General features: G+C 41.6%; 1 protein-coding gene across 5 annotated transcripts in view; it reads right to left on the bottom strand.

Annotated features, from left to right (window-relative positions):
• Nucleotides 1-4,051: 4,051 nt before the first annotated feature.
• The window catches only part of asxl2 (ASXL transcriptional regulator 2), a 192,308-nt gene continuing 179,892 nt past the window's right edge, over nucleotides 4,052-16,467 (bottom strand). For all 5 annotated transcript variants that reach the window (XM_059981712.1, XM_059981713.1, XM_059981714.1 and 2 more), the window contains 2 exons: nucleotides 14,492-15,230; nucleotides 4,052-8,841 (listed from right to left, as the gene is read on the bottom strand). In XM_059981712.1, the coding sequence (XP_059837695.1) occupies nucleotides 6,295-8,841; nucleotides 14,492-15,230 (3,286 nt within the window). In that variant the 3' untranslated portion in view covers nucleotides 4,052-6,294. The remainder of the gene's footprint in view (nucleotides 8,842-14,491; nucleotides 15,231-16,467) is intronic.

The raw sequence follows: 16,467 nt of genomic DNA, 5'->3' as shown, positions 1-16,467 counted from the left end.
GAGGAAATTAATTTTCTTTTTCAATTCTACAAAGTTGTTAATAATATTGGAAACTTCCATTAAATTTCCAATATTCCTTCATTGCTACAGCAGGAATTGCCCTGTTAACTCAGATATCGAACTGCCAACATATGACTGAGTCACTGCTATCTTGGTGGAACTGGCTGTGTTTTTTTTTGAGAGGACAGGTATGCTTTTCCTCATATTCTGTACGCTAATCATCCCAGATGATTTCTTTTACAAAGCAGTAACTTTATTTTACTCCTGTACTCTGTTCAAATTTAGAAAACCTTAATAATTTGAAATCAGAGTTTTGGATTGCTACTTAAAAATGGATCAGGGATTTCATGTTGTCTACATTGAATTATCACAGTAACAAGATAATGCCATTGAATGTAGAGTCTTTATTTTCTTGCTGCAACAATGGAAATACCTTGCAGGCTGATGTCAGAGTGTATTTCTATCTTACGGAGTTGTAACGTAATGGGCCTAATTGGAGCTTCAGTTCTGAAGGCTGTTTACAGTAGAAAGATTGTAATTCAGTTTACAAAGACACCACTCAGGAATAATTCTGGCCCCTGGCCATCTGGTTGTTCTGACCACAAATTTGCCACTTAGCTTCGAGACCAAATTCAGGCAGCTTTCATTTCTGTTGCTGTTACACATTTGAGATCTGCTGGAGAAAACTGTGCAACTCCATAAATTATGGTGTGAGTGTTAACACACTGTGAAGACTTTGCTAGTCCGTGTACACAGATTTTACATAAGATGCAAAGTTCTCATCATTTGCATTGCTTCCAAGATATTAAAGCAGAGATAATATATTTGAGAAATGAACTAAAACAAAACATGTGGGATCTTCTTGACTTTTGATAACAGGATATATGTCCTGCTTGATTCTCATTTCTATTGTAGTCAACAGAAAGTCATTTTCAAGCATTTAACAGGGGGTTGAGCCAATACGTGTTAGGTAATTGTCAGAAGTCAAACTCACCCTCATACTTGATTTATTTATTTACAGATACAGCATGAACAGCCCTTTTTGGCTCAACAAGTCGCACTGCAAAGCAACCCACCGACTTAACCCTAGCCTATTCACAGGACAATTTCGAATGACCAAATAACCCACAAACCGGTACACCTTTGTATTGCGTGAGGAAACTGGAGCACCTAGCAGAAACCTAAGTGCACGTGGGGAGAATGGACAAACTTTCTTACAGAGGATGATGAAATGGAACCGCAACTCCGACTCCCCCAGCAGCAACAGAAGCATGCTAACCGCTACTCTACCGCGGCATCCTAACATACAAGGATGCAGTTTCAGCCCCGGAATAGGCAATAAACTCAGTTTACATTCTAATCTTGGTTCCTCTTTTCCAAGGAGTGCAATAGCAAGTCTGAACTCTGTGCCACAGATACACCACACCACAGAAAATCAACAGCACACAAGAAGGCCACTCAACCATTATACTCAACAGTGGCCCTTATTCTGAACCAGTGAAAGCATATTCACTAAGATAGCTAGTGTCATTCCTTTATTTAAGAAGGGCAGCAGGAATAAGCTCCAGGCCAGTGAGTTTTAGTCAATGGGAGGGAGATTATTTGAGAAAATCCAAAGGGATAGGATTTATGAATATTTGGAAAGGCAGAGCTGATCAGGGAAGGCCTGCATGGCTTTACATACAGCAAATCATACTTCCTTAATTTATGTTTTTTTTTATAACACAGAAGACTGATGAAGACAGGATGGTGGATGATGTCTATGTGGATTGTAATGAGGCAGTTGACAAGACCCTCCATGGTAGGCTGATGCAGAACATTACAGTATATGGGATCCAAGGCAAGCTGACAAATTTGATTTATACTTGGGTTAGTGATTGAAGGTAAAGGTAGGTGGTGGGGAGGTGTCTTTCTGATTAGAAGTCTGTGAACAATAGGGTACCTGAGGGATCGATGCCTGGAGCCTCATTGTTTCTGATACATATTGATGACTGGGACATCAATGTTGGAGACACGTTTAGTAAATCTGTGGATGGCACAAAAGTTGTTGGTGTGGAACACACGTTAAGGCTACAGATCAGATGGAAATTTGGATGGGGTGTCGGCAAATTGAATTTCATCCCAACAAGTGAAAGGTAACACATTATAAGTCAAATAGAGGCAGGATATGTTCAGTTAATGGCAAGGTGCAAAGGAATGGTGATGAACAGACCATAGTGCTTGCCTGTAAAGCTGTTGCAGATACAAGTCTATGAAGTGGCTCCCCAATTAAGATCCTAATTAGAAATAAATTACTATCTGTATTGTCGTTCAGATACACAGATGAAACTGAAGTTGCTGTGTAAAAATTAATTATTCACAAACTGTAATCTTAAGATCTGTGCCACACGTATTTACAAAAGATGCTCATCAAGAGATGCAGATGATAAAAAAGTCTTCACTCCCTCAACAGGAATGACAGAACCACATTGCTGATGAAATCTATTAATAGTGCTACAAATATTTCATAGCTCTATTCAACCAGTCTGTTTGGTCTGTAGTTATCCTTTGGCCTTTGTGCTTCCCTTGCAAATTGATTCACTTACCTAAATGCTACATGTTGTGTAAGGGAAGCTTCATTCCACAACATTACTTGCATTGCAACCATAGCTTCCTCCATCTTGTGCAGGCAGCAGCTCGGAAGTATTAAGTTTATGATACTGGCATCATATTGTCAAATGTTCTGAGGTACAGTGAAAAGCTGTTTTCTTACCATCCAGACCCATTGTGCTAGCTGGTGAGAAAGTGCAGTAGACAACTTAATTGCAAGGACTATGACAAAACAGATTGAGAGATCAAGAATTGATCTTCAGCATATGAGAGATTCAGTCAGATAACAGTAGAGTAAAGGCTATCCTTGAGTCAGGTGGGTACACACTTTCAAGGTTTTGTAAGTTCTGCCCGATGGAAGGGCTGAGAATCGAAAATGACTGGCATGGAAAAGGGCCCTGATTATATTGGCTGCTTTCTTTAGGCAGTGGGAGGTGCAGACAGCCAATGTTGTATTGAAATACTTCTGGCAATTTGTGACTTCATGCTAAAAAGCTTTTAAAGAACTAATTAGACATTGATAAACATGTTCAGCGCATTTATGTTCAATATTATATTTTATCATCTTTTAATGAGTGAAGCTCCGACTGAATATTTATTACGCATCCAGATTTCCTTCTGAAAATAGCTATTAAGGTTCTAACACTTTAAATTTATGAATATTGTTTTCATAGACATAATTCCATTTATACATCAATTTGCCCACCAGGTGAGGAATAAAATTAACTTTAACAAACGTTACTGCCAACTTAATGATGCCAGATGAGAATGTCATGTAGTGTTATAAAAGGGTACAGTGGATTAACGCTGAACTCACATATAAAACACACTGTTTGCAAATGTCCCTGGGTTTTCATTGCTAACTCATGTGGATGTGTGAGAGTGTACACACATTTAATAACAGATCAACACTGCACACAGTCAACATGGTCAGTGTGAAACAGTAGGTGAAATTTTAAGAGAGAATCTTGCTTTAAGCTCTGGATATTGAAATACTTGTGAGGCAAGGAAAGAAATCAAAAAGATAAGATCTTCTGTAAATGCTTAAGAGAATGATACTCCAAAGCAATCAGTAATCTGCTGCCTGCAGGTTCTATACTGCACCATAAATTCTTTTGTTGATTTCCATAAAAAATGACATGACGTAACATTGGGTGAACTGTATAACCGAAATATCTAGCGTTATCAGTTTCTTACTGCCAGTAAAAAGTATTATTCCTTCGCTAACAAAGATTTTGAAATGGATTACTCAGTGAGTAGTGTCTAACACAAAAGATGAAAATACTTCCAGATCTAAAGCATACCTTAAGAATTTGCCCAGTTTGCAGAACAGACCATATTGTTAATTGATATTATATATATATATCATCATATTGTTAATTGATGACTAACAAAGAAACAATTGACTAGTGTGATTTTTGTCATAGATCGTACCATTCACTTCTGCTATTGCAAACACAAATGATATAACAGCCATCTTTATTTGCTGTTTATCTGGTGATAAAATACATTTCATACAGGAGCTATATTTCTAATATACATTCTCCATTAAAAGAACAGTTTCTTAATTTTAAGAGAAAAATATAATCTGTATCAAGAAAGACAATACCAGAAATAAAGATTCTATGTTTCTTTTTTTTAAAACAAGTGACATAATATATCAATAATTCAATTGCATCTATGACAAGAACATTGGTTGATACAGTTACAGTAAGTATGGAGTATTTTCCATGTTACTAACCATGAAACCTACTATTGGGTGAATTTTGTTTGGGAAGTAAATGTTAAATATCTTGCCACTTATTTTCTTTAAACATAAAATATGAAGTGCAACCAATATAAAGTAAGAATCATCTATTTCATTTTTAAATTCTTTAAAAAGTCTTTATTATTTTAAAATAGTGATTTCTATACTGGTATCTGTGAAAAAAATTACTGTCTTTTTTTTAAACTATATATCAGTCTAATTTATTTTTACATTTGCCCCATTATTAACTCAAAAGACCCTCCAAAAATTGCATGACAAAGGCAGAATATTAAAAAGTCTTTAAAGACAACAAAAGCATTGAAATCATGCTATTTTTACAATCTATTTTAAACCAAAACCAATAGAAATAATAAAAAAAAGTGTAGCTAGTCTTCAGTTAAGTGACAGTTAAGGGTGTTTTTTTTGCTTTATCACCCAACTGAAGTCTTATTTCCCTTGAACTGAATGGAAAAGGGTTTAAAAAAAATCATACACTGTCGAGAAAGTGGGTTATTTAGTTGGCCCCCTTTTTGGTGTTAAACTGCTTGGATCGTTGTCAACAGCTTCAAAAATCATAAAATGTCATCTGAAATCTCCAAATATCCACAGACAATTGTATGTTAGCAGGTTTCACTAGTGTTGGTAAAAAGAGCTTTGGTGATTCCTGGTAATTAACCTCAAAGCCTAGATTTGGCTGTGGGTGAAGGATTAAGGAAGATTAGTATGCCAGTTCTTTGAGTTTGCAACTGTGCTGTTTATTGCTGATATAATCAGTGATATGTTCTCTTGCTTCAGAGGCTGTAATATCTGTATTAAATGTTTGCCTTTCAGAAATTAAGAGCTTCACTTTTGTCATTTCACAGAAACACTGGACAAGTGGTACTCTATTTGAGGGCTTGGATCTGTATATTGTAACAGAGAATATTTTTTCCCACTGACATTCTGGGATGTAATTATTTTAATGCATACACTTAAATAAAATCATTAAAATTGATGGTAATAATCTGGAATTTCTTCAGTGCCACTTACCCTGTAATTATTTCAGGAAATACAGATTAAAAATCTATTATATAATAAATTCACTCCAATTTTGTCATTGTCATTGGACTGATCATCAGAGGAGCGTAGAAATACTGTGAAAGAATATAAAATCTAATCATCCTGGGGTTTTCTTTATATGATGAAACCATGATGTAAATTTTATTGGCCATTGCCAAAGAACCTTCAGTTTATAATCTCGGCTTTTATTGATTGACAAACACAACCTGACAGCTTTTAAAATTTAATGCCTGATGGAGTTTCTCTTATTTAAAGTCAATAGTAATACAGTTCATTCATTTTGCCTTAATTTCACATCAGCCATGATTTCTAGTTCAGAACTGACTTCAGAGACTTATGATTTTGGCTATATTTGGATATTGCAGCTGCGTTACCCATTTGCCAATCTCATAAGTGTAAAACTAAGCGCAGAGCAACTACCAAGCAGATTTAGATTTAAGTTGACAGACCAGCCATCCCTCGTGACAAGCCGAAAATTTTTTACCCCGGTTAACGCTGGATGATTTGTCTCATTTCAAGGGAAAGGTAAATGAGCAGCACTGCCAATGCAAATTTCAAATATGCCTCATCAAATTAATTTCATTAGTGGCCAAAACGGGGAGAAAAGGTAAAATTCACTGGGCCCCTGTTAATATATGTGGGCATTTAAATAACATCAAACAAATTTTTATTAGTTACCCTGTTTGCTTCTGTTCAAAGTTTTTTTGAAAAAAATAGATGAATAATATCTGAACATGATCTTTAGTGCAAACTCTGTCTCACTTAACACATACCAGTCAAGCCTAGAACAAGGTGCCACTGTTAATAAAATCGATACAAATTTTTCCTGATTGTACATGTCTCTTGTGCATGGCATATGCCAGTTCAGGTAATGTTTTAAACAAAAGAAACCATGTTACCTATCGTACCACTAAACAGGAAACACATAACTTAGATGGTCCAATGCAGTCATCGTGACAAAATGCTCCACATCCTTTACACATAATCATGGCTTTAAGCCTACAATAACATTTGGAAGGTGAGTCCTCCATTTTGCCACCTTCAGAAAAAGTCTGGGCAGATTGGCCATGAGTGCTGGTATTTACTGACTGACCAGCAGGAAGTGTTGTCACAGTAACTGAGAATGACACCATATTTCCAGAGTTGTTTGAAACTTGGCTATACACTGACATTCCTTTGACAATGGAGCAATGATTTACAGGTGAAACAGAAGGAATGTTGTTACTACCACTATGAACAGGTCTGAATGCAAACTGGGAACTTGCACGGTTTCCATAAGCAGGAATCTTTTGTTGATGCTGGGCAGACTGTTGAAATCCAACAGAGAAACTGGCTGCTTTGTTGGGATCCTGATGACTCTGCAACAGTTTGCCACCACCAGAATGAGCCAGGTTTGCCTGGGTTCCTTGATGGTGTTCTTTAAACACAGGTACACCAGCCACTTGGGCAGGAGGCAGTAAAGGAGTATTCTCCTTTCCTGTGTGTCTGTATTCATGCACAACTGCTTCCTGCTTCAAACCCCCACTGGATAAGTAACCTGCCTGGGGACAGGAAACACTGTCACCCACCTGGGTAGAGTCCTGCTCTGTCTTGATTACTGCAGATGGAGGATGACTGGACTCTGGTGTCTGCTGAGCACCAGCCTCGGCCGCTTTTGCCCTGCCTTCCTTCTCACAAGTTTCCGCCTGACCATTCACAGCAACCTGAGGCTCCGAGGCCTGAGCATGTGCCCTCCTCCAGCTCTCAGAACCTCTCCCATAGGTTGCCGTATTAAGCAGGTAATGGCCAGACACTGCTGGCTTAAGGGCAGACTTTGTCCCCATCAAACCAAATCTTGATCTTTGACCCAAAGAGGCATCTCCAGAGGGGAAGCTGCTGATCTTGTACTGTAATGACTCTGACACAGCAGGCAGGCTTTGACCTGGCAAGTTGCTCAGTATGGGTGGCAGAATTCGCTCCTGCGATCTGTTGAACAACTCTGATTGAATGCTGTCTTGATCAGAGTCCCTGCTTTGTGGCTCTTCACTGGTAGAACTGTCCTTTGAAGTCTGTTCAAACTGCTCCGGCTGAATCTGCTGAGCAATTGATTCAACACCGTGTTCTGTAATTGTTTGGAATCGTCTCCCTTTGATAAGATCAGTGGTTCCTTCACCAGACCTGTGAATCACAGTGGTAGCACTTCCCACAGTGACAGATACCAACAATGCGCCATCAGAACATGCCCTCACTTTATCACTTGGCGGTAACTGATACACAGGTTTCATCTCTGCTTTGGTCAGCGTCTTAGGCAGAAATTGCTCCAGAGGCAGCTCTTTTCCTTGAAGCAATTGCGTCACCAGTGGATTGTTTGCAGGGATAGACGAGCTCGGTTTTGGCATGGTTTCCACTTGCGCTTTAAGGCTGGCTGCATTCTGTGAGGTGCAAAGTAATGGCGTGGATGCAACCGATGTAACAAAACAGCTCTCTACATTCACAATGGCTTCAGAAACTGGAGGGGCCACCTTTAAAGTCCCAGTTGTGCCTCTGGCTGCTACCATATTACAACTACCTGCTGTGGTGAAGACGCTGGCTGAAGATGCCAGCTGGAGGTTCTTCTGTGCATCAAATGAAAGGGGTGGCAGCTGGGTTTCAGCAGGTTGCTTTCTGTCCACATTCGATTCTCTGTTACTGGAACCTACCGAAGGGTGTTCATTACCCCCTTCGCCCGGTTTATTGTGCACTGTAAAATTTCCTGAGCTTTGAGTTTCTGCCCTTGCATATTCTGAATCTTTGAAAGCAGGTGCAAGTTTCAAGACTTCTCTCAAAGTTGGACTGGAAACCTGGTTTACAGTGTGTGCCTGAAAAAGGGCAGGAGAAGTTTTACTTGCAGTAATACATGCCATCAGTGGGGCCGCCTGCGAATGTGCTCGCGCAGCGACCGATATTGCTTCATCTGCAATTGGTGATGTTAATGCTGGTGTTGATAGGGATGCGGGTTTGCTGGGGTCCATGTTGCTGACTGCAGATCTGCACTGTGCCACGGCAGCCGGCTGTAATTGTGCTCTCGGATCCACACCGGCTCCTGCCTCGCTCGTCGCCTCCGAACTCGATTTAGGTTGCTCTCTTGGAGAAACAAACAGGGGACCTCCAGTACCTCTCCTGCCTCCAGTTCTGTCCAGGTCCAGTGCACTCCACTGTCCTGAGTTCCTATGGCTCCCTGTCCCAGTGAGCGCACCTCCTCCGCCTCCACTCCCTCCTCCCGGACCCGGGCCCGGAACGGCTCCACCTGCGGCTGCGGCAGCTGCGGCTGCTGCGTGCTGTGCTTTGGCGAGTTGAGCTTTAGCTTTGATGTCGGCCAGAGTCCTGGCTGAGGTTCTCCCTGGACTAGTGACGGGCAGTGGGAAAGTGGCCCTTGGAGAGACCTGACCAGTTGGGGTTTGTACGGGTCTGATCCTTGAGACCGGTATCTGTTAAGAATGAAAAAGAAAACACAACGTTAAGGGAGTATTAAATGCATGTGAATAGCTTGCCTAATTATGGGTGGAATCAATGTTTGTTCTTAAAATTTCTTTGTCAAAGTTCCATTAATAAAGCTTTTCAGTCCTTGAATTAAAATGTGTAAACACATAGTTTCTGCCATGGGAAAACGTATGAAGTTCAAAATCTTCTGCTCATTTCTTAGATTCTCAAGCCATACAGACATAGATTAATACTGCATAGCAACAGAACCTTAAACCCAATGGTCCAGTCCACACTGAGAATAGAAAGCATCCTATCTGGATGATATGGCAACTGCACTGCCCAAGATGCATGAAGTTGAAGAGAGTTGTGAACACAGCCCAGCCTATCATGCAAACCAGCCTCCATTCCATTGACTTGGTTGATATTTTGTTTCCTCGAGAAAGCAACCAGCATAATCCAACACCCCTCCAGCCCAGTTACTCCCTCTTCTTCCTTCCTTTGGACAGAAGGTGCTAAAGTGAGAACATGTAACAACAGCGTAGAAGCTGCCTTTGAGCACTGTGAGTCAAGAGTCTTAGATGGGCCTCTTTTATGACAAAGATGAATTCTTGATTGCTAAATCCACCTCGTCGAGGCCCTTGCATTTTATATATCTACCTGCAGTGCACTCACTCTGTAAGTGTACCGCTTCATTATACATACATCATTCTACCTTACGGAAAATTAGTTTATTATTACCAAATGTACTGAGGGAATGGTGAAAAATTTGTCTTGCATACCATCCCTCACGAGCAATTAATTACAAACAATAAAGGAATGTAGAATATTGTCTTACAGTTACAGAGAAAGTGCAGTGCAAGTGGACAATAAGGTGCAAGACCATAAGAAATAGATTGGGGTCAAGAGTCCATCTTATCGTATGAGGGAACTGTTCAAAAGCCTTATAAGTGCAGGATGGAAGCTGTCCTTGAGCCACGGTCTCAAGTTTTAGTATCTTCCATCTGCCTGATGGGAAGAGAATACTTGGGTCCTTTGATTAGGCTGGCTGCTTCACTGAAACATAAAGATGACAGGGTCCATAGAAGGTAGCTGGTTTCTGTGCCCATAGCTCTCAGCAGTACACAACTCTCTGCATGGAATGGTCTGTCTGGATGGCATTACAAACTAAATCTTATCACGCGAATCAGAGTCAGGTCCGATATCACCGGCAGACGTCGAGAAATCTGTTGTCTTTGTGACAGCAGCACAATGCAATACATGACAGCAGAAAAAAGCGAATAGCTATAAATACACACACACACACAAATACAATAACACAAGTAAATTAGTGCAAAAATGAAAATTAAGCTAAATTTAAGGGTTCAATGTCCATTCAGAAATTGGAAGCAGCTGTTTCTGAATTGTTGATGTGTGTGTCTTCAGGCTTCTGTACCTCCTGCCTGATGGTAGCAATGAGAACAAGGCCTAGGTGATGGGGGTCTTTAATGATGGATGCTGCCCTTTTGAGGCAAAGCTCTTTGAAGATGCCCTGGACAATAGCAAATCAATGGCCAATTTACACTCATTCTACAATGATTCCATTTCAGTCTCTTCATATTCCCATCACCTCTTCCCATTCTCTACCAATCACCTCCACATAAAGGTGAACTTACAGTGGCCAATTAACTTACTGATCAGAATTTGTCTGGGATGTGGGAGAAAATAAGAGTACCTGGAAGAAATTCATGTAGTTGGAGAAAGAATAAAAAATTCTACACAGACAGTACCAGTGATCAGGATTGAACCCAGATCACTGGAAGTGAAAGACAGCAGCTCTGTCAACTGCACCACTGTGCTCAATGGGTCTCTGTGAAATTAACTAAAGCCAAATTATATAATGCATTTTGATTCTTGGGGTTTATAAATAGAACTTCAGAAACCACAAACTGGGACATCAGAACAAACTTAAGTCAGTCAAGTATGGTCGTTAATTCTAAGCAGCACACTTTCTGAAGGATGTCACAATCTTGAGGTGTCTGCGTTGGGGATGGGAAAATATATGAATGAATTCCAGTGAGGCACAAATTATAGAAAATGCAACTAATCTCCTCAGTGCAGAGCAGATTAAATCAAGCTTTGACATAAGTGCCTGAATCACAGATGGTTCAGGAGAAAGCGTTTTCAATGACAGAAGTTAAAGACACAGATCAAAGGCAGACCAGTTATTGATAATGCTGCTTAAAAGTTTTCACCTTCAAAGATAGTGGAGAAATTTTCAATTATAATTTACAAATGGGATTTAGAAAAATGTTGGTAAAAAAGGAAGGTTTGCAGGACTTGAGGAAAAGATCATGCGAGTGGGACAAATTGAATAGCTGTTTTGAAAAAGTTGGTAGCAGCGCACTGCACCAAAAATCAGAAACAAGAATCAGTGCAATGTGAAAGTTTTTTTTGGACTGGAGTTGAATTCCCCAAGATCAGCAGTCAACAGAGTGTGTGACTTCAAGAAGATGCAGACAGTCCATTGAATACATAGCAGACAGAGGTTAAAACCAGGAATTTTCAGTAGGGAGAAGGAGGAATGGCAACATGATGGCAGAGTTCCAAAGTGGAGGCTGGAACATAGAGATAACATTTATTATCTGCGTTAAAAGGTGCACAGGAGGTGGAGAAAGTAGACTTTCTAGAAAGTAGAAGGGATCCTAATCTAATTAACTGGAGCAAGCAGTACAAAAGCAGATTACATTGAACCTGAATAAACTACCTGTAATTGCCCTCCACTTTTGATCATGGCAGTACTGGAAAGAAGTGAGGCCCAAGAGGCAGACATTGAGGACAGAGACACAAAGAGGGGTAGCAGATGAGAGGGATGGATTGGCACGGAGGGGTGACGAGGAGGGTGTTGGGATGGGTCACGCGGAGGGGCAATGAGCAAGAAAAGTAGAAAAATAGATTCACTTCAGTGGTTGTAGGACAATGGACTTGAACAACTTAAACAGAACAGAGAAGTTAGTAATGACTTTGGAACAGAGAAGGTTGGGATGCGTCTTGAGAGTAGTTCAAAATTATTAACTATCTAAACAGAATACATATAAAAACAAGAAAATCTCCAGATACTGGAAATCCAAGCAACAGACATAAAATGCTGGAGGAACTCAGCAGCCCAGGCAACATCTCTGGAAAAGAGTAAACAGTCCACATTTCAGGCCGTGACCCTTCATCAGGACTGGGGAAAAGTTAGAGCATGGAGGTGGGGAAGATGATAGGTGAAACCGGGAGAGGGGGAGGCGTGAAGTAAAGAGCTGGGAAGTTGATTGGTGAAAGAGAGAAAGGGCTGAAGAAGGAGGAATTTGCTAGGAGCCGGGTAGCAGACCAGAGAAGAATGGGAAAGAGGACCACCACCAGAGGGAGGTGTTGGGCAGCTAAGGAGATGAGAGAGGGAAATGGAAATGGGGAATGGTGAAGGTGGGGGGCAATTACTGGAAGTTTGAGGAATTGATCTTCATGCCATCAGGTTGGAGGCTACCCAGGTGGAATACAAGGTGTTGTTCCACCAACCTGAGAGTGGCCTCATTGCAGCAGTAGACGAGGCCACGGACTGACATGGCGGAATGGGGATGGGAAGTAGAATTGAAATGTGTGGAGATCCCGCTTTCTCTGGTGGATGGAGCATAGGTGTTCAGCCAAGTTGTCTCCCAATCTACCTCGGGTCTCACCGATATATAGGAAGCCACACTGGGAGCACTGGATACAGGAAGTGACCATAACAGACTCACAGGTGAGGTGTTGCCTCACCTGGAAGGGTAGCTTGGGGTTCTGAATAGGTATGAGTAAGGACATGTAGGGGCAGGTATGGCACTTGTTCTGCTTGCAAGGATTAATACCAGGAGGGAGACACAGCGGGGAGGAATGAATGGACAAGGGAACCACGTAGGGAGCAATCCTTGCGGAAAGTAGTAAGTGGGGGGGGAGGGAAAAATGTGCTTGGTGGTGGGATCCTGTTGGAGATGGCGGAAGTTACAGAGAATTATGTGCTGGACATGGAGACTGCTGAGATGGTAGGTGAGGGCAAGAGGAACCCTATCCCTGGTAGGGTGGCAGGAGGATGAGGTAAGAGCAGACATGTGTGAAATGGAAGTGATGCAGGTGAGGGCAGTGTTAATGGTGGAGGAAGGAAGCCCCCTTTCTTTGAAGGAGGAAGACATTCATTAGTTCTGGAATGAAAAGTCTCATGCTGAGAACAGACGTGGCAGAGATGGAGGAACTGAGGGAAGCGGATGGTATTTTTACAAGTGACAGGGTGGAAAGAGGTATAGTCCAGGTAGCTGTGAGAATCAGTGGATTCTCACTGATATATTCTCACAGTCAATAAAAGATATCAGTAGATAGACTGTCTCCAGGGACAGAGAGATCGAGAACGGGGAAGGAGATATCAGAAATGGAGCAGGTAAATTTGAGGGCAGGGTGGAAGTTGGAAGCAATGTTGATGAAGTCGACGAGCTCAGCACGGATGCAGGAAGCAGCAGCAATGTGATGTTTCACAGGAAAAGCTGAGGAGTGATACTGGTGTAGGCTTTTAGAACGTAGACTGTAGCTGACAAAAGGCAGGCATAGCTGGGACTCATGTGAGTGCCCATGACTACACCTGTTTGGAGGAAGTGGGAGGAGCCAAAGGAGAAATTATTGAGAGTGAGCACCAGTTCTCCCAGATGGAGGAGAGTGGTGGTGGAGGGGAACAGGTCGGGTTTGTTAACTAGAAAGAGGTCGGGAGCTTTAAGGCCTCCTGATGGGGGAAGGAGATTGGTGGCAATGGATGATAGACACCCAGAGTTAATAAGGTCGCTGTTGGTGCGGGAGACAATGAACTGCTGCATCTTAGTAGGGTCCTGTTCGAGGGGTTAAGTCAGAGGAGGTGCCTGAGAGTTGTTGTCCAGCCTCAGCAAGGTAGAGGTCAGTCTGCCAGACTACTACAGCACCCCTCCCCCCCACCTTATCTGTGGGTTTGATGGTGAGGTTAGGATTAATGCAGAAAGAGTGAAGAGCAGTGCCTTCGGAAGGAGTGAAGTTAGAACTGGTGAGAGGAGTGTTAAAGTCGAGATGGTTAATGTCTCATTGGCAATTAGCAATGAAAACATCCAGAGCAGGCAGCACATAGAAACCCTGTTCCTACTGAAGAAAGGTGAAGTGTGAGGAACTAAACTTAAAAGTGATTGGCAAACTTGTAAAGAGTGACTCAAAGATGCAAAAAAGATGCCAGACGTTGTTGTGGTCTTAATTTCACAGCTTGCAAGGCCGTGGAATCAATGTTTTTTTGTTTTTTCCAAAAGGTTTAACCAGAAATCTGACAGGAAAAATGCAGAGTTACTGGTAACAGATGGGCAATAAGACTGACTATAGTCAGGAGTAAAGACATCTTATTTTGTAATGATTCCATGGTTCAATGACAGTATTTTTGTTGCTTCATTCTATGATTTCTTGCATTATTTCTGGCTATAAAACATAACTTTGTAAATTATAAGTGCGATTTTAACCAATATGCCAATAATTGGTGACAAACTCAGCTAGAAGTGTAAGAAAAATCTCTTTAACTGAGTCAGTAGCAAGTTCTATTATGTACACCCATATCTCTCCCTAACTATACCAGGTGCAACTCCTCTGAAGTATGATTTTAAGTACCTTAAGAGGTGGGACTTTGGGTTCTTCTGGCTCAGTTTCGTTCCTGGGAAAGTCCTTAGGTGGGGTCCGAAATAACAGATGATCCACAACTCGAGGCTTTTTCTCAGGGCTGAGCACAGATTCTCGGTCATTGGTAGACTTCCTCTTCAGACCCTCTGCAGTAACTTCCATTTCCTCTGCAGAAGACATTTTTACAAGCTGGTCATGTTTAGAAAGCTCATGGGCTTTGCTCTCCACAGATTCAGCAGTCTCAGATTTTTTATTTTCACTTGCATCCAAGCTTTCCAATTTGGGTTGCACTTTGGACTCAGTTTGCTCCACTTCTGGTTTAACTACCATGACTTTAGGCTCTGGGGAGACAACACAGCTTGTTCCCATTGCTTGATTATCCTGCTTCAGTGCTGAAGTACTCTGTGCGTGCTCCACCTTTACCTCAGACACGGTACTGATCTCAGAGGAGTTTTCTTCAGGATTTTTAATAATTGAAGATTTGGTTTTACATTGCTCTAGAGACACAGGTGACTTCTCATTTTCTTCAGTCTTGTCTTCTTTCAGCATTCTTATTTCTTTGGTTCCTGTCTTGTCATCCTTTTCTCCTTTTGCTTCAGTCTCTGTCCCAGCCTTGCGAGAGGTATCATGTGCAGCCAACTGGATAGGGCATTGTTTGGATGCGGGACGATCCTCCAAATTATTTGTTACTGCAGTCAGCTTTTCTGAGTCTTCCAGACTTATCCCAGAGCTGCAAAATTAAAAGAGATCGAAAACCAGAAACAATTTTTAAATTGGTATTTTCAAGCATGTGGTGGGGAAGTAAATAACATTAATGATTGTTAAAAAAAAAATGTGAACACCCTCAGATGACTGATGTTGCTCCTTTCCTCGCCCTGTGGCACATCGGGTGGCAATTTTGCCGTTTCTTTAGCATTTGTCTTTTTTTTTAATGAAGCCCAGTTGCTAGCTCTACGCTCAACCTAGCACAGATGGAAAGCATGCAAGGAGTTTGAACCCGGGACTGCTCGCCTCGATGTCCGGTGGAATGCCATCACACCACTGGCCAACTACCCTCAGATTGTTAGATGTATTTTGGAAAATATGTGATGTACCAGTAAGTGAGGAAATCCCCTGGTGAAAATGACTATTATATTCATATTCTGACCAAGTGGACAAGAAACACACTCATGTACTTTTTGAAGAAAACTAGACATTATAAGCTCCCTCTTAAAGGGGTACCAGGAAAATGCTGAATACATTTTTTTCTGCTAACTTGGAATATCCATTTCTAGTTTACATCTCTGGTATAGAATAGCTCTGGATAATATACTCTTGGCCTAGAGAGGAAGTTACAGGGCCACAGAGCAGTAGAGTGAGTCTATGGTGACCAAGGTGCACACCCAGCTAGTCCCAATTCCCTGTGTTTGGCTCATATCCCTTGAAGCCAGGGGTTCCCAACCTGGGATCCACAGGCGCCTCAGTTAACGGTAAAGGTCCATGGCTTAAAAAAGGTTGGGAACTGCTGCGCTAAGCTCTGTCCTTTGATGTACCTATCAAGTGCTTCTTAAATGACACTATGGTACCTGCTTCATTCACTTCTTCTGGCCACTCATCCCATATGCTCAGCATCCTCTGCAGAAAAAAATTCCCAATGTCCCTTCTAAATCCTTCCCCTTTCAATCCAAATCTATGCTCCTAGTTCTGGATTCCCCTACCACAGGGGAAAGGCAATTTTGTCCATCTTATCTAAGCCTCTCATAATCATAAACATTTCTATAAGGCCACCCCTCAGTCTCCAAAGTTCTAGGGAATAAAGACAAAGCCTGGTCAGCCTCTCTCTAGAACTCAGGCCCTCTAGTTTTGGCAAATTCCTTGCAAGTCTTTTCTGTATCCTTTCCTGTAACATGGTGACCAGAACTGTACACAATACTCCATGTGCTGCCTCACCAATGACTCGTACAGTAGAACCATAATGTCCCAACACT

The sequence above is a fragment of the Hypanus sabinus genome, chromosome 10 (genome assembly GCF_030144855.1).
Source record: "Hypanus sabinus isolate sHypSab1 chromosome 10, sHypSab1.hap1, whole genome shotgun sequence".
Classification (NCBI taxonomy): domain Eukaryota; kingdom Metazoa; phylum Chordata; class Chondrichthyes; order Myliobatiformes; family Dasyatidae; genus Hypanus; species Hypanus sabinus.
This window is presented reverse-complemented; position numbering and strand designations above follow the sequence as displayed.